General features: G+C 38.2%; 5 protein-coding genes and 4 long non-coding RNA genes across 17 annotated transcripts; 2 read left to right on the top strand and 7 right to left on the bottom strand.

The window, feature by feature from the left end:
• Window positions 1-249: 249 nt before the first annotated feature.
• Window positions 250-5,822, top strand: LOC124338365. Of its 5 annotated transcripts, XR_006917724.1 has the most exons (8): window positions 261-555; window positions 637-696; window positions 865-955; window positions 1,029-1,214; window positions 1,297-1,411; window positions 4,578-4,781; window positions 5,190-5,316; window positions 5,448-5,822. It is a non-coding gene; the product is annotated as an uncharacterized LOC124338365 (long non-coding RNA). The 5 variants fall into 5 exon arrangements; XR_006917726.1 differs by having other exon boundaries at window positions 250-696; window positions 4,578-4,842; XR_006917725.1 differs by lacking the exon at window positions 637-696 and having other exon boundaries at window positions 263-555.
• Window positions 2,473-4,220, bottom strand: LOC124338306. Its single transcript, XM_046792443.1, has 4 exons — window positions 3,646-4,220; window positions 3,479-3,571; window positions 3,115-3,394; window positions 2,473-3,045 (listed from the first exon to the last, which is right to left on the bottom strand). The coding sequence occupies exons 1-4, from the start codon at window positions 3,760-3,762 to the stop codon at window positions 2,564-2,566; spliced, it is 972 nt and encodes a 323-aa protein (XP_046648399.1). The 5' UTR covers window positions 3,763-4,220; the 3' UTR covers window positions 2,473-2,563.
• Window positions 5,823-6,026: 204 nt separating the features above from the next.
• LOC124338422 lies at window positions 6,027-6,771 on the bottom strand. The gene is made up of 3 exons (XR_006917818.1): window positions 6,684-6,771; window positions 6,477-6,565; window positions 6,027-6,410 (listed from the first exon to the last, which is right to left on the bottom strand). It is a non-coding gene; the product is annotated as an uncharacterized LOC124338422 (long non-coding RNA).
• A 6-nt stretch (window positions 6,772-6,777) lies between these two features.
• LOC124338406 lies at window positions 6,778-7,359 on the bottom strand. The gene is made up of 4 exons (XR_006917797.1): window positions 7,260-7,359; window positions 7,084-7,167; window positions 6,909-6,983; window positions 6,778-6,842 (listed from the first exon to the last, which is right to left on the bottom strand). It is a non-coding gene; the product is annotated as an uncharacterized LOC124338406 (long non-coding RNA).
• Window positions 7,360-8,734: 1,375 nt separating this feature from the next.
• Window positions 8,735-11,329, bottom strand: LOC124338264. 2 transcript variants are annotated; one of them, XM_046792365.1, is made up of 8 exons: window positions 11,234-11,329; window positions 10,713-10,787; window positions 10,378-10,634; window positions 10,144-10,308; window positions 9,936-10,073; window positions 9,670-9,872; window positions 9,262-9,603; window positions 8,735-9,194 (listed from the first exon to the last, which is right to left on the bottom strand). In XM_046792365.1, exons 3-8 carry the CDS (start codon window positions 10,589-10,591, stop codon window positions 9,024-9,026), a joined length of 1,233 nt encoding a protein of 410 aa, XP_046648321.1. In that variant the 5' UTR covers window positions 10,592-10,634; window positions 10,713-10,787; window positions 11,234-11,329; the 3' UTR covers window positions 8,735-9,023. The 2 variants fall into 2 exon arrangements, with proteins under 2 accessions (XP_046648321.1, XP_046648320.1); XM_046792364.1 differs by having other exon boundaries at window positions 10,378-10,629.
• Window positions 11,330-11,464: 135 nt separating this feature from the next.
• LOC124338439 lies at window positions 11,465-11,764 on the top strand. Its single transcript, XR_006917838.1, has 2 exons — window positions 11,465-11,638; window positions 11,702-11,764. It is a non-coding gene; the product is annotated as an uncharacterized LOC124338439 (long non-coding RNA).
• On the bottom strand, window positions 11,722-13,489 carry LOC124338297. 2 transcript variants are annotated; one of them, XM_046792432.1, is made up of 8 exons: window positions 13,380-13,471; window positions 13,279-13,314; window positions 13,157-13,213; window positions 12,679-13,098; window positions 12,511-12,623; window positions 12,302-12,448; window positions 12,114-12,239; window positions 11,722-12,026 (listed from the first exon to the last, which is right to left on the bottom strand). In XM_046792432.1, the coding sequence occupies exons 3-8, from the start codon at window positions 13,211-13,213 to the stop codon at window positions 11,861-11,863; spliced, it is 1,029 nt and encodes a 342-aa protein (XP_046648388.1). In that variant the 5' UTR covers window positions 13,279-13,314; window positions 13,380-13,471; the 3' UTR covers window positions 11,722-11,860. The 2 variants fall into 2 exon arrangements, with proteins under 2 accessions (XP_046648388.1, XP_046648387.1); XM_046792431.1 differs by lacking the exon at window positions 13,279-13,314 and having other exon boundaries at window positions 13,380-13,489.
• Window positions 13,490-14,304: 815 nt separating this feature from the next.
• On the bottom strand, window positions 14,305-19,119 carry LOC124338201 (calphotin-like). Of its 3 annotated transcripts, none has more exons than XM_046792280.1 (15): window positions 19,061-19,119; window positions 18,687-18,781; window positions 18,524-18,624; window positions 18,376-18,468; window positions 18,180-18,309; window positions 18,045-18,119; window positions 17,895-17,976; window positions 17,553-17,789; window positions 17,396-17,484; window positions 17,214-17,330; window positions 16,937-17,140; window positions 16,696-16,792; window positions 16,453-16,634; window positions 15,023-16,391; window positions 14,305-14,900 (listed from the first exon to the last, which is right to left on the bottom strand). In XM_046792280.1, exons 2-15 carry the CDS (start codon window positions 18,705-18,707, stop codon window positions 14,767-14,769), a joined length of 2,931 nt encoding a protein of 976 aa, XP_046648236.1. In that variant the 5' UTR covers window positions 18,708-18,781; window positions 19,061-19,119; the 3' UTR covers window positions 14,305-14,766. The 3 variants fall into 3 exon arrangements, with proteins under 3 accessions (XP_046648236.1, XP_046648234.1, XP_046648235.1); XM_046792278.1 differs by having other exon boundaries at window positions 18,845-19,118; XM_046792279.1 differs by having other exon boundaries at window positions 18,048-18,119; window positions 18,845-19,118.
• A 3,265-nt stretch (window positions 19,120-22,384) lies between these two features.
• On the bottom strand, window positions 22,385-24,432 carry LOC124338322 (DNA excision repair protein ckn1-like). The gene is made up of 9 exons (XM_046792458.1): window positions 24,219-24,432; window positions 23,939-24,103; window positions 23,659-23,871; window positions 23,516-23,590; window positions 23,271-23,433; window positions 22,942-23,113; window positions 22,711-22,866; window positions 22,542-22,632; window positions 22,385-22,461 (listed from the first exon to the last, which is right to left on the bottom strand). Exons 1-6 carry the CDS (start codon window positions 24,399-24,401, stop codon window positions 23,103-23,105), a joined length of 810 nt encoding a protein of 269 aa, XP_046648414.1. The 5' UTR covers window positions 24,402-24,432; the 3' UTR covers window positions 22,385-22,461; window positions 22,542-22,632; window positions 22,711-22,866; window positions 22,942-23,102.
• Between the last annotated feature and the right edge of the window lie 51 nt (window positions 24,433-24,483).

Raw genomic sequence — 24,483 nt, 5'->3', positions numbered from 1 at the left:
TAATATAAATTTTTTAAGCTATGCTAATTAAAGTACCAGTTCATAGCTTTTAACAAATTCTGAATAAATATTAGCCCAGAAAGCAAGCAAAAACCAGCTGAATCAAATTTTGATTTTATTTCGTAATTTTTCGTAGAGTAGTGTCATGGTAGTGTCATGTGTCATCATCACCAATTACCGAACGTATCCTATCAAACGTCACTGACGCACTAATTGACAACATCGCGCCGGCGAGGTGGTAATAAGAAATAAGATGAAACCACAATGGCCGCTTTCGATCGTACCCAGCAATCTCCTCGACTTAATTGTCAATGAATCTTAACTGTAAAACACTTAACAGTGAATCAATTCAACTGTGTTATGTGCAATATTTTTTTATTATTATCTTACGATCACGGCGAGAGGGATCTGTGAGAACCAACAATCAACATTTCCTTCAAGCTGGTTGCTATATGTATACAGAAAAAAATTGCCATAGGCGGGATTGTGAAGATTGAAGACGATGAGTAAAACCGGATCAGTCAACGAGAAAGAACAGACAACCAGTTTCACCGGGTACCGAAAGGATGAATTAATCAATTAATATATCGTTTACGAATGTAAAAATATCTACTTTGACTCTTGGTTGTGGCACAGACTTCGTAGTCTCTTGTTGTTGTGGTTTGCAACACAGCAGACGAGACAGTCTCATCACAGGTATCTGATCTGATTGTTTTTCATTATATTAGTTCATACTTCATAATCTTTCCTAATTATCCCTCCCCACACTTTTGGACATAAATCTTTGCCTTCCTTGCTGACAACATTTCAGTAGTTTAAACTAAGTAACGAAATCATGACTAAACTATAATTAATTCCCATTAGGATACCACTGTGAATTGCACGGATTGCCTGGGCATATCCTGACAGTTTGAGGATACTGCAACCCTCAGGGTTTTACCCCATGCAGATTTAGGTATAAATCATATTCTTAATTGATCCACAAATTTTTTAATTTATTTTAAATTTATTATTTATTATTGTTACAGTTAGTGAATTGTAGCTCAACTCAATAAGGAGCTTTCGGTCAACTATATTTTCCACTTTATTAATTGTTGCATGGGCAGATCCGTCGTGTTAAACTAATGGACTGCCCTACCGTCTTCCAGCAGGGCGATTGATGGTGTCTTGCCTATCGCGAAAGAGGTATCATTTTCTTTTGTATTCATTTATTGGTAATGTATTTCTTTTCATTTCTGTAATGTCAGCTACTCAAAATTATTGATCTTTCTTTTTTTTTCGTGTAATTTTTATTAGGTTGACTGCGGTTATGATTTGGTTTCGACTACATTGACAATACAGCCGGGAACCTTCACCTTCTGCAATTGTCAGCGAGTATCGCCATAGAGAGAGACTTTATCAGAACAATCAGGTTAGAAAGCTCAACTTTTAGTGTATTTCGCTCTATCATCTTGGCCAATGCTCGAAATCAATGATCCATGCCGTTTAATCAGCAGTATTACCTGGTACTGGCAAATGGAATTTATCCATCAATAAGGTTGTTTCAAAATGTTGAAATCTAAAAATCATCTCCTTTTTCTTGACTCATGTGACATATTGAATCAGTCAGAACTGAAATGATCCATTGACGAAAACAAACGAGCGACGTAGTGTATTTCGCAGATTTGAATGAGATTGGCTGTATTGTCACGTCGATCAAAATCTAATTCGCCTGTGTTCTTGTGTTTATGCGACTTCTATTAGCGCCCACATTTCATGTACGATTGTACGGGATGGGATCGCAATAAATGTTTTCATTGGCTGGTGGTTTCTAAATGGAAAAAGGGTTAGGCTTCTTGACACTCGCAACTGAATCGATGAAATTTCCTTGTTGAACATTTGAGAAAGCGCTGCGCGAATCCCAGGACTTGAGAAAATCTTTCAGTTGTCGTCTCATTATCCTCATGATTGTAGATCAGTCTACTGTCGGCCAGTTTTGGGGGGCGGATAATTTCTTTTCAACGGGCTTTCACTTCCTTTCGCTTCTTGATTGATACAGCTGTAGCTATAGGCTTATTAAAAGCGGATTGAATTCGAAAAGATATCCAAAAAGAAGATGTTCTCAATCTCATCAGTCGAGTCCCTCAATCATTGAAAATCAATTTCCTCTTTGGCTGCGTATCCTTGTTTTCTTGTTGCTGTTTCAATCCCCGGCCGATGCATTTTAAAACTAGAATCCCGATGTCACAGATTCTCCCCCAATGCATGCTGCGCCGTAGTATTTTTAATTTCACTTAAAAACTTAAAAGTTATTTGCTGCAAGCTAATGAAAACGAGTCTAGTATGCAATCGATTCTTGTATCTTTTTATGTAGTACCACTGATAGTTTACTCTTGAGAAAACAAATGTGAAGCTAAGATAAAACTATTTAATTTTACGTTTAGTGTCCACATGTTTTCATCTGACTCGAGAATGAAATATGCAAATTCGTGACCGATTTAGGAATTGATATATTACGAGAAAGAAAATAACATCACAGATAATTTTATTCTGAAGTGACCCGATAATGGATTTATATATTTTTTCAGTTGTGATATTTTTGCGATTGGAAAATATCTTCTTGTAGTAGCCAGCCGTTGAAGTGAGTGAACAACCCTCCGTATAGATACACTCCTGTTTCCATGGAGGAAATCTGTATCCAGACTTGATCGCCTTTGATCAAATTAAGCGTCGACTGGAGAGAAAACGTTTCGTATTGGTAATCGGCGCTCATTTCGTCGGCGTAACCGTAAGCGAGTGAATTGTCGTTCAGGAAGAGACCGATAGTGAAAACCAGTCGTGTTGTCGTCGCCGGAATGTACGCCGTGCCCGAGAGCGAGAAAAAGTAGTTGCCCGTGACTGGGGCCGTGAATTTGCCCGATGTCAAATTCATGGCTTTTCCCACGTTGAGTCTTTCAATTTGAAATGGAACGGGAACGTTGATTTGAGTGAAAGACGAGCTCCTCTGCACGTAAAAGATAGCGGGCGATGATTTCATTTCAGTCGAGCCAATGAATTGTTGGAAACCTGCGGGATATGAATTTACAGTAACAAAGTTAATTTTGAAATTGGTTAAATCAACTTTGAGGGTATTACCAGGATCGCTGGATTGCTTGGTAAAGTCGCAGTAGACACTTTCCACCATAGAAGCGCCTCTTACGGAATAGAACCCACTCAAACTGTGACCCAAGGCATAAAGATCTGCGCACGAAGTTGGCATTCCATTGCTAATTCTCGAATCATTTTTGACGTCAGATCGGTAATCAGAGACTGCTGCTGATTGCTTGTTTTGAAGGGCAGTCAAAAGCCGTTGTTGTTGTTGCACTTTGGACTCTAGCTCGGACACTTTGACTGACAAACCTTCTCTGATTTCATACTGATAGGAATATAGTAAGTAACTATGTCAGTTACGTCATCACAGTTAATGAGGAAAAAATTATGTAATAAAATTCAGATTTACTTGCTGTTGCATTTTTAGTTCGAGTGCCTCCAACCTCGCGTCTTTCATTTCCAGTTGGACAATTTTGTCTTGCAGAATTGATTTGATCTCGACCTTTTTTTTACATCAATAAAGAAATCAATTAAAGTGAAATGGTAACTAGAGATAAAGAGAAAGTAGTTTGTTACATAATTATCGGTTAATTGTTGCAGTCGATCCTCCAAGGAAAGTCCATCGACCGAGTAAATGATCCAAGCGCAAATGAGAAAAGTGAAAAAGGAACAAGTGAACAAGTTGCTAGCCATTGCAGCGAAGAGTCTGAACTAACTTCTAGCTGATGTAGCAATACTGATTTATTATAAAACAAAATTGGTTATCCACTAACTGCCGGTATTAATCCCTTGTGTGTAGATAAGAAATGTAGGTCCCTTTCCGTTGGGTGCGTTTGTTTGAATTTCAGTTGTTCATTTTGTTATGAATCGCCAGATAGCCTAAGAAAGTGACAGGGAACAAAAGTCATCACTCATCACAACGTCGTACAATTCAGATAACAGTTGACGAGTCACGTAGTCCCGCATTATATTTTCCAGTCAAAGTGACCGTCACGTAAACGGGACTAGTTTAAGTAAAATTTGTTTAGTTGGCTAATACAGCAGCTTAACACGTTCGCTTGCTTGAAGCATATGGGAGATTGATCGTCGACAGCTGCGTTTAATTTTAAATTCTAAATTCTTTTCGTGCTGACCTTATCTATTTCGTAAATGTTTTCTTTACATTTATTACTTCCATTCATTTTTTATTCGTTAAGCCAAATCACTGTAGTTAAATAGAACTAGATTCCTTTTGTAATTGCACTTTGGTCGTTTGTTTCTTTTCTTTTCCGTTTACGCTTAATATTGGTACGCGACTTGCGTTGCCAAGTTCCTGACGTTCCAAGATAGAGCATCAATGAAGGTGTGCTAAAATGGCGCGATTTGATAATCAGACATTCTGTAGACTTGTCAGGTCGATCTCGGATCTGCTAAGGCATTTGCTTAATTCAAGATTCTAAGTTTCTAACACAAGTTTGTTCTTCTAATTTTTTTAATTAATTGTTAAGCTGAACATTTTGTATTCTCAGTTTCAAAGTAGGACTTTTGGCGCGTTTTGGCTTGCAAAGTTGCAATTGGCCAATTGCAGAGATGCGGACGTTTTTAATTGAAAGACAGAGAATGGCAATGTTGCCCGTTGCTTCCAACTTCAAGATGGCTGCTGGCATTCGAGAATCGAGATACGACGAGAAATGACAGCAAGTGACAGTTCCCTAGAGTGATGGATCATCTCGGTCTGTACTTCGTAAAGTGTATTTGCCGATTCATGTTTTTACTACCTAAACCAGTTAAAATGTAAAAGCTGAACCTAGTTATTGAGAGGCTAGCTTAGAAAATTTTGGATAGATGTTTCCAGGGTTAGGCGGTACAAAGTAATTTTTCAAAGGAATTGTGCTTGTGGCGTCCTGTGGTGGGTAGGCTAATTATGCTAAATAGTTGTAAGTAATTACTGGGTAATACCGTGCATGTATAGTCAACATGCATTTAACTTAAATTAAATTGATTTTGCCTTCGTTTGGTTGTCATAAATATTAGCTGTATCGTAAAGATTGCATAGCCCACACTCATTCTGATATTTTTTATTATGCAGCTTCATGTTTCCTAATTCTTTATTTTCTAACATTCAACTTTATGTACTCTAGACTCCCGAGTCCTGATTCAAGATTTTCGTGGTGTTGTGGAAAGGAGAGCTACAGATGGAAATGCTAGATGAGCATATTCAGCCTGCATTTGCGTTTTCAAAAGAGTTCTTGCAATTGTTCCATGGTGGTAAAAGTTTCTTTTCTAGAGAATTACCTAGTCCATCTTCATTCTTTTCTTAATTTTTTCCTTGCAAATTTATCAAATTTAAAAAATGTTTGAATACTCTACACTTACATTTGGTTAATTGCTTTCTTCAGGTTCTGGACTCCAGGTTTTGTGGTGTTGTGGAGATTAAGAATGGACATGCTGTTTTAACTTTCTTTGAACTATTTACAAAGCTGAAAAGGTTGAAGAAAATTAAATTGTGAATAAAATGTTGGGTCTTAAATAGTGGTAAATGTGTTAAATATCAGTTTGCAAAGGGAGAATGTGTGAAAGTTTGAAATTTGTTTCAGTTGAATAATTTTCCGGTTTTCGATCTGATGTCTAAATATGATGCATATAAAATGTATTTTTTCATCAATAGTACAAGTTATCTTCAGAGTACAAGCTGACATCAGAGGAATTTAAATTCATATCTATGTGATTGTGTTTGATTAGGTAATGATTGAATAAATGGAATGCAAATTAGATTGATATGGAATTGTATTATATTGTCCCACCTCCACCCACAATTCCACCACATTTTACAATCACACACATTATACATACATACACTTAAGTTAACCCGTTGGCTGCCACGCCATACAACCCGTAGGTTGTTTTCTACTTTCTACGTGCCACGTCTGAAGGATCCATGACCAAGGTGGGACTTGCCATTGCTGACAAGTCCGGGCTGACACGGTGACAGGAGAAGATGGAATGCACAACCTCTAGAATCCATCACCGTATCGACAAGGGGGGAAGTCCCTATGGTGCATTGCCTAACAGGGCCTTTCGGCGAATCTTGGGCAGGTGCAGCTGTTCGATCCCAAGGCACATAGGACCAAGAGACCAAACAGTGCGGCCCGTGCTAAGGAGCTAACATGGGGGAAACAAAGGCGTGGCAGCCAACGGATTAACTAACAAAACATATTACCAACAGTAACAAAAGATGATTCGCGTAGAACTTGTAGGATGTCACTGCACGTTTCCGTCGTGGCTCGTAGAGATGCTGAAGTCTAACCCCATCTGATGTTCACAGTCTGTAGGCTGCATCCTCTCGGTTATTATCAAAATGGCTAAATCAAGGAGAAAACAAAATTAATAACAACATTTACATTTACTAACATGACAAATGAAGTTACCTTGATAACACCAATCAGGTTTCCTAAGCTACCCAGAAGACAAAATGAGTCAAGTGGGGATGAAGACTAAATTACTCCAATAGCTTTGCCTATGACAGAACATTCAAATGATTTAGTTAGTTATTTTAGAATTTTGTTAACTTTTCAACATAATATCTAAAATATTGAAAGAAACTAAAGGGGTTATGACAAAAAAATATAACTTACAATTGTCTGAAGAAAGAGAGCGATATTCCTGCCTGTGACTGTAGACAGTTGCAGCAGTGTTGAACATTTTGGTAACTGCCCTGCCCTGCCCTGCATCTTTTCACGTGACTTCTAAGATTACTCATGTCATGTCCTACATAATGTTTTCCATAGCTTTCCCTGTGACAATGAATACAATTTATGACATCAACTAAAAGTTTAAAATTTCTGAAAGATGAACAATACTTGTCTGTCAATGCAACATTTGTAGTAAAACACGTTCGGAAAAAAACAATACATGTCCACGCTGGGATTAGTGACCTACAAAGATCAATAGAAACTCCAGATAATTATGGTGAATAATTGAATATTAACGAAATATGAGAACAGGTATTATAAAAATGCTAACATTGGTTTTTACCTGTATTAACTGGATGATGCATTCAGCAGAACGTCAATTATGAAAGGGTTGATCGAAGGCTGATGCTTCCTTTCGCGTTCCATCCTACAGGTTATAATGAGAAATATTAAATGTGATCCAATACTCATACGGAATGATAAATCAAACCAGTTGCACAGAAATAAACTTGAATTTACTTAAGAATTAATCGGTAATTTCGTGGAAAAATAGGAACTTTTGACAACAACACAACAATCAGCCATTACATGAAAAACGAGGACACTCGCCATCTATTGGGCACCTCTGAAACTCGGAAAAGTCCCAAGAACGTAATTAGTTTTGTTGACACAACTTGAGCTAGAACAGCGCACTTTTATTTGATTAAATCTAGCTCGAAATCATGAGAGCATTACAGGGAACAAAGCTCACTTGCTAGTTTTATGCAAATTTTCCGGAAGTGTACCGGAAGTAAGCGATTGCGCCTTAACCATTGAGCTACCGTCGAAATAAACCAAATATTCGTGATCTCCATGAAATTTGGGGTCGATTAAGTGTAATTTAAACGAAATCCAATTTTTGGCCAAAATCGAGAATTTTCCTGAACTATAGTTCAGGATAATTCTCAAAACCGGAAGTACTCGTACGTACAAATAAAAACATGAACTTTACCACAAATTCGACGAGGATCACGAATATGAGGTTATTTTGTGCGTAAAATGAATATTTACTGAACTACTGACTGAAATGAGAAAACCGGAAGTAGAAAAAAAAACACATTATTAAAAATCTAACAAGTGAGCTTTGTTGCTGTAACAGAAACGGACAGCCATCACCCAAAATTTTCTTACAGTAGCAGCGAGAAATTTCTTGGGAGATGTACAAAGTTGTGCAAAGTAAATGTAAATAAACTGAGTGGAAAATGATCAAAGGCTATACCGTCTAGCGTCAGAAAAAAGATAAAACAGTTTAGGATTTTACATTTCTGAAAATGAGCTGTTCTCCCAACTAATAATCGTCAATTGGAACGTGAAACTTACTTTAAAATCCTTATTAGAAGGTTTTCCGACGAATATTTCTGGTAAACTGGATGTGCTATGTTTTGGCAACATTTTTACAATACACACTGAGCGTTATTTGTCGAAGACACTTCCTACGAAAACAACTTTCCATATCCCTGACAATTTCAGGGTTTCCAGACGAATAAATGAAAGAGACGAATACACTGGAACAACTTCACTATCACAGTCTTCACTAGGACCCCAAATGTTTGTTATTCCTTTTAAAAAAAGATTTCGTCTGCTACTGCAAACCCATGCAAATTAATTAACCACATCACTGTCGGATCACTCTTTTATGGAAAAATCTTTAACAGTTCCATGACATCTTGGAGGTTGTTTTCTGCCTTTAGCTGGACATCTAATAACACCGATACTCTACGACTTGGGGGAGCAAAAAGTCCTGCATGTGTGATGTGTAGTTAAATTTTGCCTGCGCCCAGATGATATATCTATTCTTCTTTTAACAAATAACGACCTGACCTGAAATAACTGCAGCATTGAAATTTCTTGGTCTTTCCAAATCGTTGAACAGCATCTTGCAATGTCAGTTAATTATTGAACTACTACAGAGAATAGTTCCTTTAATAGTTTGCATGATATTGTACACAATAGCATAGTGAATCCCGCAAAATTTATTATATTGCGCATAAAAATGACGAAAAGAAAAAAGAATCAATAAATCACTTCAAATTGCTTGATTTGGGGAAAGACGCATTTAAAACTGTTCCTAGTTAATAGGGGAAGGGAACAGAACTCTCGGAACATTTCAGTTTTGCAATAAAAACAAAAAATCCCCGTCAATCGTTAATACTTCCAACGTAATGTCCCTAATTGCAATTTCCAACTAGATTTAAAAAGTAATTTCTTGGTAAGAAAAGAGGAAAAATAAAATAAGGAATGTTGTTATTTCAAAAATTCCACCACTTGGAACTTGGCAATTTCGTGGCCAAAATTTGCTACATGAATAAGATTCCCTGTTTCAATTTCGATTGATTCCATGCTTGAGTTCAGCAACATAGAATGTGATACAGCAAGGTCCTTGATAATATTGATCCTTCCTTTAATCAAAACAATCTAGAAAGGAAAGGAAGAAAACAAAAATTAAATTGCTGAAATTAAAGGAGATATGTTGTTCACTTACTGTCGTAGGGTCATGAATTTTAAAGGGGAGATAACACTTGGGATGGAGATGGATCCACGAGATACGAACGTCTTTTTCTGACACGAGTTGCTGAGCGCTTACAGGATCATCTGGCCTAGCTTTATAAGCGTTATACCTCATCGGCTGTTCATGATCTTCGGGAAGAATAATAGATTTCATAGCCGTAATTGTTTGGAATGTGGCGACTCCACTCCCCACATTTCCTATTTGAATGTTTCGACCAGCATCGATTTCAAGCGGTTTCGTCTTTGATTCCAGAACGGTGCAATTCGAGATAAATGAATCGTTCTTTATCTCGATGCACCCTTCCATCACAATGATCTACATAAATATAAAAGAATGAAATAAGAAATACAGACTACTGTTCAATTTTCTTTCTTTCTTTACCGTAGTAGGTTCGTGAATTTTCAAAGACATCAAACATTTAGGAAGGAGATGAAGCAACGTAACATCCCAGTCTTTTGCTGACCATTGCCGCGCTCGAACAGGATCATCGGGCAACGCCAAATAAGCGTTAAACCGAGTCGGTTGTCCCGCAAGCTTTTGACAGGTGCTAGATTCCGATTGCATTGAAGTTCTGTGTTCTGTTCCTAAAACTCAAAAAGAAAATCAGGAAATTGGCTGAAATCTTATACGTCGTTCACGGCACACACCAAAGGAATCGAAACTCGATTTATTTCCAGAAGATTTATATTCGATGAGTGCGGATTCAGAATTGATAACTTCCGATTTCCGTTTCTTCAAGAAATTCCTTGTCCCCATGGGGTGATCGAACGTAGAACTACTGTTATCTACAATTAAAGAAAGGAATATGTAAAATAAATAGATAATAAAGAGCAAGCAAATCATCTATCGCATTGCCTAATTTTTGACTGCCAGATGCAACACTAGAGTCTGTAACAGAAAACTTGTCATCAACTGCCACAATTTCCGGACCCGATGTAATAGTAATAGCTCTCGGCTGAGATTTCCTTGGTCGACCCGGTCGACCTCTGGTTGCTTTTGGACGCACACTTATGTCAGAAACTTGATGTCAGAATGTAAATGTAGAATAGATAATGATCAATAGCCGCAAAATTTGTTCAATGCACTAACCTGACTTCTCATTTCTCACTGTCGTTTCCATCGAAGTAGCTCTAACATCACCGTCGATGGTTAAATCCATATCCATAGCAGACACTGAGCACCTATAAGCTGGTTGGGGACCTTGGGGTGAATGATTATCTTTGTCTCTTCCCTCAACCTTAATTTTTGAAAGCCTTAAGATAGGAGTCTCCATTCCTATTTGGTAGCCTGTGATGTTGGGCATCTCTGATGTTGCTCTCCTGAATGTCTTTATTGTAACACCTTATCTGTCATGAATTTAGATTTATTTATACAAGTCCATCAGCTTGCATTGTAATATAGATTTTTAGTGCAATTGGTATTACCTTCTAGAGAAACAGAAAACCTTGGATATCTCAGGGGAACTCGTGATTGATGTATAAGTACAACCATCAAGAAACCTTTAATCCACACAAAAATGTAATAAAAATTTACATTAAATGTTTTTGAGACAGCAAAAGTTACATACTGTTAAGCCTAGACTAATCATTAACTTGACAACGCTTCTCAGACAGTAAACTGATTAGGGATTACTGAACTCTTAGACATGGACTTGAATATCAGAATTAATAATGAAGTTGAAAAAACATTCATATCAATCAATGTGGTAAACTTTAACACGAATAGCCTCGGACAAATTATTCCCACTCAAAACTTGTTACTGATATTCACTTCTAAAATTAAAAATAATGGGTTTACATACTCTATAATTAAGGAAACTGAATGCCATTACTGCGATAACACTAATTAACACAAGTGCACCAAACCAGAATGCACATCCCAAGTTAAACGGCATTTCTAGATATCAAATCCAGAATACATATTACATACACAAAACTAGTTATACCTGTCAGATGAGAAAGATGATTCAATATCAAAATTTATGATTCTGAACAGAAGAAAGAAAACGTGACGTCCATCAAATCGCAGTAAAAATAAAGACAATCAGCTGATTAAGGAAAACGGTAGAGAGGCTCAGTTGCCATTTCGCACACGTTGCTTACGTGAAACATGAATAGTTTTTTTTTTTTTTAGTTTTTTAAATTAGCTAAAAAGTAAAAACCCATAAACTAAAATTAAAAATATTAAGTTGTTAACTCGAGACGCACTTGACGCGAAGCTTCGTGCTTTAATGGACTTGCATTTTGTTGCCATTGCCGCCAGTTGCCATGCACATTTATTAGAAAACTTGACTTAAGACTTAACTCCTTAAGTCTGAAACGCCAGGACGAATATAATTCGCATATTATTGGTAATGTTGCCTAAATAATCTGACTGCACTTCGGCACTTCCTATTTTAATACTCAGTTTCTAGTGGTAGTTATCTCAATCGACTCAATGCAAAACGAAGTTTATTCCATTGCTAGGTGAAACGCTCCAAAAATCGGGGTTACCCAATTAAAACAAAACAAGAAATGTGTCAGCATGCTCGCAATAATGAACCAACAAAAAAATACTCAAATCACATTTTAACTCACAAATAAAAATTTTCCATATCTCTATTGATGGCAGAAATTTCATCCTTTTTAGTGTTCATTCGATCTTCTGAACGTGGTTGAGCACCACGCCCACGAAAAGGTCGTGAACTAGCAAATTCGGCGCTTTCTTGAAACGAAGAACGATACTTGCTTGAACCACGACTGTAACACAGAACACCGAAATTAAACGATAGATAAAGTAAGGAAAAGTGAAATGCATTTGAATGAATTTATAGAAACACTGAATACCTGTTGACTTGACGTCTGTCACCGCCGTAAAAGTCACTAAACTCTTGATCACTTTTAGGGTTTTGTTGAGTTGCATCGTACAAGTCATGGCTCCAACGATCGACAGTTTCACACTTACTTATCGGTCTATAACAAAATTAAGATAAGTTCCCTAAATTTTAAGATTATTTTTAAGAAGATTAAAATACCTGGGGAATAATTTTTTTGAGTATCCAGGGAATTCATCTCCATTTGCCTTGACTAGGGATGCATCGTAAAGATCATGACCCCATCGGTTGACGGCTTCACAAGGGCTCTTATTCTGGATCGATTTCATGTCACCTTCAAATGTTTTACTAAAAGTAAAAGTAACAAATTAAATATTTTATCAGAACTATAAATGACAATTGATAATTACGCTTCCTCGACCTCTTCACGATCTCGATCATCGTGTTCAAACCAATATTTAGGGGTAAAGGGTTTACGCTCATAAAACTTTGCTGCCTGAAATGGGACTCCCACAGCATCAATCTAGTAAAATACTTGTTTCTGATTTTTCACCAAAGAAATCTATAACATTTATTACCTGTAAAAGAGATTCAAGACTTTCTCTTTGTTTCTGTTGATTGCATTCTACAAAATTTGGGGTTTTAGATGCTAAAGCTTTTTCAAAGATGTTATCGACTGATTTGTTTCTTGATATTTCCCTTTCATCAAACTGATGTGTATGTTCAGCTACAACTTGAAAATTGTCTGGAAAAGCACTTTGTTTGGCTTCAATCAATTCTTCTTTTGACATTATTTCTCTAGCTTTGGTAGCTTCCTGTTTCCTGAGATCATCTCTAGCCTTCGCCAGGAGTTTTAAGATTTCTTCGGATGGTTCAACTGCTGACAGAAGCTTCTTGGTAGAACCCATTTTAGACAGATTCCTACAACTAGAATTTATCAGCTTGTTTTTAGATGAATCTTTAGTGATAACTTCATCAATCTCAGCAGGATAAAGAGCCTTCAATAAAACCATTAATTAAAACCTTGCTACCATATTAAATATATAGATTATTCACCTTTGAACTATCATGGCTATCACACTCCCAATTCTGTGATGATTTTATGTACTCCATCTTGGAATGTAAAAAATAATGTCACAAGTGTGCACAACAAACAAAAATTATGCAAAATTATTAACATTGTTAATCAGCTTTTTCCTTCATGAATGGGTTTGCTTGAATAAAAAAATCTAATCTTTCGTTTCGTCAAAGTCTTTTATAATACTTTCACAAATTTTACCTGGCCAAGGAAAAAGATGAATCACTCAGAGCGTGATTTTGATTTATTTACTTGTCCTTGAACATGGACTACTCTAACTTACCAACCTTGAATTGCTCTACAGCCATTTCGCCTCATTGCCAAATAGCCGACGTAACTTTTTTTCCAAGATTAAAAAAAAAAAAGTCTTTGTATTTTTAGAGATGCATTTTCATTACATTTTTCCCTTGCCAAAAGAGACTTAAAATTAAATATGCATGAACTATGAAACTATCTATGAATTATGAAATAGTTGAGTCTTCGATCTTATCTGGCAGACAAGACGGGCGTCGTTCAAATGGCGCGGAAAGACAAACAAACTTCGTAAAGCAATTTGCGCTAAATGAATCAAAATCAACTGAGTTATCTTATGTCATTTAAAAACCCTTGGTTCATAACTGTCAAACTGTCAAATAAAATATTTGAATTCAAAACTATGGAGTTATTGGAATAAACCAGTGAAAGAGCTTCACCGAGCCACTTCAGAAACAACAGAACTGACACCAACGCGGAGCAGACACGGAAGGGCCGTCAATTGATTGCCTAATGATGCCCGGTCGCTAATAAAAGGAAATGGTTTCTCTTCTGAAGGCACGGGGACTTTAGTTGAAGAGCAGTATTGTGTTAATGTCGTGAAAATCAACTTTACTCCAACTATTGCTCAGTACCACTCTTCGAATCTGTGCTACACAACTCTCGGTGTAAATCACAACGAATAACATCCCGGACTGAGTAGCAGTTACTTTCAGGGGAAATTGGAGCAATAGGTAATGAAATATCTATATTAAACTTCATCGAACGTAGATAACGATAGTAGATGGGATATTTGTTTAAAACGTCTACAACATGAAGCTAATCTTCACTATTCCGTAATCTTTAAGGTTGAATCATTGTAAACTGTTAACTCTGAAAATTATGGGTGTATTAATAAAGCAAACAATCTTACAGAAAACACCAAACAATTAAGCATAGGTGAAATTCGAATGGAGTACAATAGAACAATTTTCGATGCTTAACATGTGCTGTGGAGAACATCTTGCAGTTCTAAAGCGTTTCACGCTACTTCACAAATCCCGACAAAGTAGTTCAGATACAAGACTTACCGCTAAGATCACCACTAGATCCCGAGCAAATACATTTAGAAATGTAAGAAGGGAGTGGATAATCAGACTTAAATATATGCAACCAGGTCCAATATTTATAAAAATAATTCTGAATTAAAAAACTAATCCGAAAGGGGAGTAAGTAAGGGATGACATTCTCAGAAACAACAGGAATATTTGAATATTAACGAAGGGAACTTGAGTAAATTTGATCACCTCATGCTCGAGTTTTCGATGGCTTAAAAACGACAAAGAAGGTTTTGATTTTAGGAGACCAAACATTTCAGACGACGACGACGATCGCTTTTTGCTAATTGTTGTTGAGGACCTTGGGTTGGATCGCCTACCCGCGTTGGACTGCCCTGTGTACGACCAGTTTGTTCACAACTTCCCAACGAAACTGTAGAATCAAAAGAATTTTTTAGACCAGTCACTTATCATTGAAGTTAACACGCATACGCTAAAATATCAGATAATTTTTAACTCTAATAGAGAAAACTGAATTGACTTTCAAATTCTTACCATGTGAGGACGTAACAACCGGTGAAACTGCGAATGGTGTGGGAACTTGTGCGGCGACTGAAATAGCAGCTTCTGGTGTAGACATTGGTGTAGACATTGGTGTAGACATTGGTGTAGACATTGGTGTAGTGACCGGTTTAGCAGAAACTGGTGTAGCGAATGAAACAGCGGTGCCCGTGACTGCGTTAGCTGAGGTTGGGGTAGTAGCAGCTGATTTAGGAGCTGGTATTTTGACTGGTGTATCAGAAAGTGTTTCAGCAACTGGTGTGGCAGCAACTGGTGTGGCGACTGGAGTTTCAGAAACTGATTTGACTACCACTACAGGGGTTGCAGCAACTGGTCTAGCGAATGGGACTGGGTTAGCTGAGGTTGGGGTAGTAGCAGCTGATTTAGGAGCTCGTATTTTGACTGGTGTATCAGAAAGTGTTTCAGCAACTGGGGTGGCAGCAACTGGCGTAGCGGCAACTGTGGTGACAGCAACTGGTTTGGCGACTGAGGTTTCAAAAACTGATTTGGCTACCGCTACAGGGGTTGCAGCAACTGGTCTAGCGAATGGGACGGTGGTGCCCGTGACTGGATTAGCTGAGGTTGGGGTAGCAGCAGCCTTATCAGCTGATTTAGGAGCTGGAATTTTGACTGGTATATCAGAAAGGGTTTCAGCAACTCGGGTAGCGGTAACTGAAGTGGCAGCAACTGGTTTGGCGACTGAGGTTTCAGAAACTGACTTGGCTACCGCTACAGGGGTTGCAGCAACTTGCTTAGCGACTGGGGTAGCAGCAACTGCTCTGGCAACTAAGGGGGCGACAACAGGTGTAGCGAATGGGACGGTGGTGCCCGTGACTGGGTCAGCTGAGGCTGGGGTAGCAGCAGCCTTATCAGCTGATTTAGGAGCTGGAATTTTGACTGGTGTTCCAGAAAGTGTTTCAGCAACTGGGGTGGCAGCAACTGGCGTAGTGGTTACTGAAGTGGCAGCCAGCTGAAGTGGTTTGGCGACTAGGGTTTCAGAAACTGATTTGGCTACCGCTACAGGGGTTGCAGCAACTTGTTTAGCGACTGGGGTAGCAGCAACTGGTCTGGCAACTGAGGTGGCGGCAACTGGTGCAGTGACTGGTGTAGACGCTATCGGTTTGGCAGTGGATGCGATAACTGATGTAGTAGCTACTGATTTGGCAGTGTGTGTAGTAACTGGTGTAGCAGCGACTGACTTAATAGCTGGTGTAGCAATTAATAGTTCACCATCGGGCGAAGTAACTTGTAGCAGTGATTTGTGTGTATCAGCCAGTTTGGATGCTGGTATTGGCTCTGCTGGCATTGTTGTGGCGACAGGAAATGAAACTGAAGCTGCATTAGAAACCACACGATTTTCCACCTAAAAAAAATACCATAAATTAACGCAATGCTCGGTTGTTGAGGGGAATAATATTTACAACCTTAACTGGGGATGTAGAAGAAGTGGCTGTCTCTGCTGCTGAGTGTAATTCAGGAGGCTCAGGAGCAGTTCCGGGCACCAACAATGATGAAGTTTCAGCAACGTGGGACGGCTGTTGAGTTGTATGATCTTGGAACTGCTGTTGTGGTTGGATATAAGCAATTTGGGCTCCAGGAGGGAATACTAAAAATAGCAATTAGTTTTCGTTACTTTAGTTTATACCTTTTTTGTTTTTAAATCTTACCCATTGTTCTCTGCTGAAAACATCTCGGATAGAAGGGAGTGTTATCTGATCGTGGGTAGTAGTACTTCTGAGTCCCCGGGTGCAGTAAATATTGAGACTGCATCAAGAAAATTTACAAAAAAAAGTTTAAACGAGTAAACAAACTAAATACTTAACACACATGTATAGAAAAACGTTAATCAATAAATGCGAATAAATGGAAAGAAGAATCAAGACAATTTCAGTTAAATATAGCACTTACTTGGTTGTTGAATGATGATGATGAATGACTCATGCAGGGCGTGAAGGGAACGGGCGTGAATGGAACGGACGCGAAGGGAACGGGCGTGAAGGGAACGGGCGTGAATGGAACGGGCGTGAAGGGAACGGGCGTGAAGGGAACGGGCCTGATGTGATGTGGTATGAACGTCGCATGCCGGAATTGAGGTACAATTGCGCGTCCAGGCTGGTGTATTCATAAAAAGAACAACAAGTTAACCATCCACATATTATTTGAAGGTTAGAATACAAATACTTACATTGAAGTTGGGGTAATTAAACGCCTGATGAACATTAGCTGGATGACAGGGAAAAGGTAATAAAAATGGAGATCTTTTCATGTGCTGATTTTCCGGATGCATGAAACGATTGGAGAACTGCAAAAATGATAATAAAGAATATTTTGTCTTTTATTATATGTGACTGCTAGTATTAAACTTACCTGATTATTTGTCACTGTTGGTTCACCTTGCATTTGACCACAGTGTCCTGGATTGGCCATGTTGACTTTCTGCTTTACTCCCAAGGTGGCTGTAACGAAAAAAAAAAAGTCCAAAAGTTCAACACGCGAAAAAAGCGAATAAACATAGGGAACATACGAATTCCAGCAGGAGTAGAGTCTGGTGTTTGCGGTGTCTTTTGAACATTTACTGTTTGTAACGCTTTTTCTTCGACCTCCATTTCACCAAATTTTGTTTCTGCGTTGGTTGGTGTTGTAGCGCCGTGATCGGATGGAGTAATATGAATTTCTTGTGTTTCAGAAGGAGAAGTTTTTGATTTTGAAGCATTATCGGCGGCGGTCACAGAGTCTGCAATGGTTGATGGACCCAAAAAAACTTGACGGGGCGATTCGCAAAAACCAACGGGAAAAAAATAAGAAACCAGAAGCACATTTTGATAAGGTCATTCAACAAATGTTCGACAGCTATAGTTTTTAGTACCTGGCATTTCCTGCAGCAAATCGGTCGGACTTGTGTTTAAGTCATTGGACTGCAAATACAATATCTGAGCTGTTCGAGGTTGCTGGAAGTGCAATTAAATTAATAATTTTTAAGTAAAATGAATTAAACAAGAGCTAATAATACAAGTACCACATTTTTCAGCAATTCTTTGATGGGAAGTTGCGGGTATAAGTCATCAACAGCTTGACGCTTCACGAGCGATCCCTGTTCAGGAAATACGTTAACCAAAACGACGAAAGTCAAGATTAAATTAAACTATAGTACCTCATCAAAATGAGCCATTGAGTCTTCAGTTTCTTTACTTGTTTGTTCTTGCTTTGGCAAAGAAGCCTGGTTTTCTTTCATCAGTGAAGCTCTGTATTCCTGCATGTCCATTACTTTTGATGTTATGCACCTGTGGTGATTAAAAAATACTAGTTTAAAACTAGTTTTAAATGTATAATCTTGAATCAATCGATACTTCTTCTTCTCAGCAGTTGTGGCCTTGAGCTCTCCAAACAACAAACACACATCCAGTAGTAGTTTGGCAGAATAGAATGATTTGAAGGTGATCCTGAAATATTTGATTTTTTACATTGTGTTTGAAAAATTAAAGCTAGATCTTATACTCATTATATTTCTCCAATGATGGTGCAGTCTCACCCCATTCAATAAATTTCAGAGCCAAATCTTCAATCTCATTCATGGTTTTATCCGACAAAGAAGCACTCTGCAAGTAGAAAATAATGTTGTTGAAAAATGCATCAATTTGTCGAACAAAATGAAGCCTACTGTATGGGATAAGATGCTCATAAGTTCAAGCAAAACTGGAAGGTCATCTTCAGCCTTGTACAAAGTAAACCCTTTTTGCAGTGCATAAAACCGACCTGTAATTCATGGTAAATAGAGACTCATTTTCCAATTATTAAGAAATTAAGATTTCATCTTACACAGATAGCTAACGGAAGGATACAAGTTTTCAAAATCAGTTGCAATATCCAGATATGGTTCGATACTTTTCAAGTCGTTTGATAAACAAGTCAATGGGGAAGTGGCCATTTTAGGGTAGAAAGCTTTTTTCTACGTTGACGTATTCAATTTTCAATCCGAGTTTCAGATAACAACAGAACAAACTGCTCTAAGCTAAAAAATTTTTTAACTCATACCACTGTTTCTCTCCGACTGATTCTCAGTTTCTCACTCACTACACTAACAACGACGCTACGACTACACAGCTAACAGCTGATTTAATCTCAGCTTTCCTATTGGACGACGCGCATCACGTCTCCACGTGACGAGACAATAAATTGATTCGTTGATTATTTCGGTATTTCCCCTTTCAGTCACGTTATAATATTTCTTGGTCTCTTTACTATCTTTTGAATGTAAAAAAGCACTTTTCACATTCTGCAACACAATTTTGTTTTAAAAAAAACAGTAACGATACGTAAATCAAAAAAAGGAAAAAAAAGGTTTAAGCCGTGAACGCTAGGTGGCTTCAAGTTTGATGACAGAAAATGAAACGACAACATAGAATTTTGGAGGGAAATTTCAATTTCCATCGTTTATATCTCGGATGAGAACTAAAAATAGTAAGAACCGACGAAACAAAATGTGAAGGGGGGCATAGCATTTGAAAAGCGGATGCGGACTGAAAGCTTTTTTTCGGTCTGAGATAGCAAATACACAATTGTCAAGTACTGAATGACTAAATGTTCGTAATTCTAAAAAAAAAAAAAAAACGTTGTGCCAACTCTTGAGGCAGAGTTCTATTACTCTGGTTAAGGTAAAAAAAAAGTAGCGTATGATGAAAAGGGTGGTCGGTATGATAGCGATTCTCCCGTCCGGTAAAGTAATTGGAAGTCCGAATAGCGGAAAAGCTAACCTCGTCCAGGTTAAACCTTCAACTTTCCCCCATAATCTGCTTTCATTCATCCACTTATTACGAATGCGAGGTCCTCATCTGGTTTCCATCGAAGGTCATCATTTGCCGTTTGCTTGGAATTTACCCTGTGAACAAACACAAAAATGAACGCACTTAACCTTGGGTGAAATGGCAAATGGAATATAAAGAAACATAATATGAACAAAATATGAATCCTTCACGATATATTTGAAAGCATGTCAATCATCGTTCCTAATAAATGCCCCACGGCAGACAAATAAAAAAAAACTTAAACTTATTTATAGATTCTTATTCAACTAAAAGTTGAAATATTAACAAGTCCAAAAAGAAAGTTTAAACATTATTTCCCAATCCGTTTGGAACTCATTTTTATTCTTAAATAGCAAGGAGAGAGAGCATCCGCCGCTGTGTGTGTGTGTACTAAGTGTTGATACTAAGTATAATATAGTTAATACAACACTTATAACAATGCTGGGTGGATAGGCCGGGGTTACCAGTGCCCAGCTCAGTACCCAGGATATACGGATCTGAATCTAGCACAAATATCCCTCACATACTCGCATTTATCAAGAGGTTGCCCACATGATGCACCCGGCGGTATATCATGAGACGGACAACATTAGTTTCCGGTAGTAAACGATGCGTTCATGATCACTGAGACAACTATTTGACTAGCCCGTATAGAGCGAGCACCCAACTTATGCCACACACTTTCATTCAACACGACGGAACAAGGCAATTAACCCAATGACTGCGCAAACAAGGGCACCTTGCACTGTCAGATATACAGCGCCAGTTTCCCATCATTCCACATTTCATTCGCCTTTTGCGCTGAGGAATATTGGACCGATCCCAATATCGATGAAAACGTCCCTCAGCCACCCTCCCGAGTTCCCTCTCCAGCACGGGGGTCAGATGACGCCACAGTGGCGCCAAAGCGGGTGTATAACCAACCAACAATGCTCATCAGGGGGTTCGAACCCCGATCCCCAGGTGCACCACTGCACCTCTTTATCAATGACGCCTTAACCAATACACCCAATCGCCCACTAATAATCTTTAAATAGGAAATTTTTTTAAATGTTTTTTTTGCCTTAAATTGACGGGAGATTTTAAATCGTCAAAAGCCCTGGCCGATTATTTATAACTGCTGGACAACAACGACGGCCTCTATCTGAAATATTTCGACTTGAAAAAAGATTACGAGTTGTTGAACTGGCCGGTATAGGTATAGTACACCGTTCGAATAGGCATTTCCCACCCCACACACCAAATAACGCGGATGTTCTTAATGTTTGATCACACTAATTTACTAATTCAAATAATGCAGATTAGAACGCCTGTCAGATGTTAGACGCAATTCATCCAGAGCAGCCCACGGAATTGAGAGTCATCCATCATGCCCATGCCCATCATGTTAATGGATTAAATCAATGAATCGAGTTCCGCTTAATTGAATGCACGCATAATACAGAACATGTCACAAACCAAACCGTTACGATGATAATATTTTGATGGGACACTTTAAAGAAAAAGTTTCGATAATTGTTACGGCTATCTAGCCGTGTTAATGTATAGAAAATCAAATGGAACGGTTCAAATGCTTTTCGAAACAATAGTAAACTGGCAATAAAAAAAATGAGAGACGATCGAGGGAGATGTGGAGAACCGGCTAACGTGTGATAGCTAAATGGACCAATGGGCCTTGAGGAAACGGACATAGTGGGAAATAGTTTAAATGAAAACTGCGTCCTACCTTGAAGGCTAAGAAATACCGCCGGACTCATACTCCTGTTGAGGAGCTTCCATTTCACCATTTCAGGTTGTTCTCTATTCAAATATTCCAGCGTTGATTGGGCAATCAACGACACTGAAGTCGAATCGTCCAACTGGGAGCTGTTTCACGGGTCACACCATGGGTCCATACGTTCCTTTAAAGTGAGTTTGTGCTCTTATGGGCATCATACGGTGATGTTCAGCGGGCCTGCCGAATCTAGTCGTGTTGACCGACACGGTGAATCGGATTTCCCTGCTTCCACGGTTTGTCGTGGAATATCTAGAGATGAAAAGTCGAGTCAATGGCATATCTCGTTTAGAAACCACTTGGGTCGATAGACAATGTGTCAAAATATTAAAAAAATGATTTGGCTTACCTGAAACGAAGAATTGGGACTATCCTTTATCAGTCCTTGTTGTTAAAAAAATCCTCGTTTCGTCAGGGTTTTTTTCTCAAAGCTACTTTCAGAATTTCAAGACATTTGCTGCTGCTGACTGATCAAAGATTTGCTCAACATCGAAAGGACCTCACCGATAAAACCGAAATGAGTTTCATTTCTGCAATGAACGATTATTTTGGCAAATGCTTTCAAATATCAATCGAGATCGAGACCAATTATACAAGTTATTCTGGAAATTTTATTGAAAACGAATTCGTGAGATCAAAAGTATTAAGAAAATTGTTAATTTCCTAAAACGCAAGACGAGACGGGAGACATTTTTCACGAACGTTTCCAATCGTTGATGTTGGTTTTGTTACCGGACGATAATTGGACCCCACAACTACTGATCAAAGAAGTTTTTCTTGTTTTTCACAAAAAGGAATTAGTTTTCACCGAAGATGGAAAGGAAACAATAATGCTGAAAAAGCACTCGGACTTTAACCTTAATACAAATACAAAAGATTAATCTCGATTTCAAATGTAATCTTCCCATCAGCAGTCGTATTAAATAAATCCACTTACTTTTTTGCATTATTACGTATAACAGTAGCAACAGTTTTCAGCAACTGTCACCCACCTCGGCCACCTCCGCTGCAACTTCCCAAACAACGATCTAAGTGTCAGACAAAGAACGGGATGTTAAATGTTTGAAATAAACGTTTTACTAATAATGATTCAGTTCATTAATTACCTTATTGTTTCGCGAGGAAAAAGTCAATTTATAAGTGGAATTCTCGGAGAACTCCGCGGACGACCCGTTAATGCACATCCACGACAAAGAAATTTTACAATCATTAGGTGAAGCAATTAATTTCAGTGTGGTGGAAATAAACACGGGTTTCCAAGTCTAATTTGTTGGCAAAGAATCATGAAGAAACGGTATGATCAGAATAATAATGTTTTTAAATCCAAATTACGTTACCTCAGTCAACCAGATGGTAATATTATATCGACTTGCTGAGGCGAGGTACCTCCCATCGGGGGCAAACGAGAGACAAGATACTGAATCGAAATGCCCACGGAGAGTTTTCAGCATTTTCGTTTCGTCCTTTTCCAAAGGATTCCAAATGCAGATCGATCCATCTAAACATCCACTGGAAAAAAAAACATATAATGGGGTGACAAAATCAAGCGTCATCATGAAAATGTTGTCAATAATAAAAATTAGCAATACGGTATTGTTGAACGGTTCAAGCGGTGTGTCTGCTTTGACAGGACTGAAATGTTTATAGATATTAGATAAAGACATACCAAGCAATAGTGAAGTTCTCTTGCATTTCCCTTGCCAGGTCGATTCCGCCATTGAACGTATTCCTAGCCGGAAGCCAAGCCAAACTAGAAAGCCGTGTTCAAATTTCTCGCAATAAACAGGTATTTTTGACATGTTGCTTTTGCTGCTGCTCAGTGACCAAATCTGTGCTTAAAACAACATCAAGTTTAATTTTTAAAAACCTGTTTTAAAGGAACGATAAGTTTAAATAAGACGGAATAATTACCGTAATCCATCCTTCTTTCCCCCAAGAAGCTAAATACTTTGTAATATTACTCCATTCGAGTCCAAATATTGCACCCTTCAACAAGGAAAAATAACCAAATTAAGAAAAAAATTAATTTCACCTAGATAGAATTATTTACTCACCAATCTCCGTTTAATTGTCTGAAACAGCTGGAACTTGGATTCATTTTCGTCGATTTCCCAAATTTCAATGATGCCATTCATGAACCCGATAGCAATTTGATTTTCAGATGTCCACTCCACTTGTGAGATCCTCTTCCCATGTCGGGACGTGTAAAACACGTTCGATTTTCCGTCGTGAGTTGTAGAGTTCCAAAACAAGACTATGTTCAAACCCTGAATGAGAAAAGAGATTAAAATTGAAGACACGAAAACACAAATCAATACAGAAACTTTAAATTACTTTATGGAGAGTAGCAAAAATATCTGGCTTAACGGGGTTCCAGGCGATACGATAGACCCATTTGAAATCGCAATTCGTGTTTAGGAGAATTTCACCGGTTGGAAAACTGCTCCATACGATTAGAGTATTATCTTTGCAGCCAGCGGCCAATTGACTTCCGTCAAACTAGAAAATAAATTAAGGTTAAAATGTAATGTAAAATTCGTGTTTAAAATTAAAACGTGCTATCAAAATCGATAATTTCGACTCTCTTCTTTAGTGGCATAAAAATGAAACTCACGTTCCATTCAAGAGTGGTTATTATTTTCAGTCCCTGCCCATCAAACGAAATTTCTTTCTCTCTCCATTCAGAAAACGGGACAGACACGTCTTCAGCATTTAGTAGGAAAACTCGATTAAATCCGCACACAAGAACCGGTAGCGTCGGGTGGAATCGACTGACGCAATAATCAACTTCACTCATCAAGGCGATTGATCTTTGAACTTCCACAAATTGAACTAGGATTTGGAGAAGAAATTTTCGATTTAACTGTGAAGGGATAAAC

This window comes from Daphnia pulicaria, chromosome 4 (genome assembly GCF_021234035.1).
Source record: "Daphnia pulicaria isolate SC F1-1A chromosome 4, SC_F0-13Bv2, whole genome shotgun sequence".
Lineage (NCBI taxonomy): Eukaryota > Metazoa > Arthropoda > Branchiopoda > Diplostraca > Daphniidae > Daphnia > Daphnia pulicaria.
Note: the sequence above shows the minus strand (reverse complement) of the source record. Positions and strands in the feature narration are given on the sequence as shown.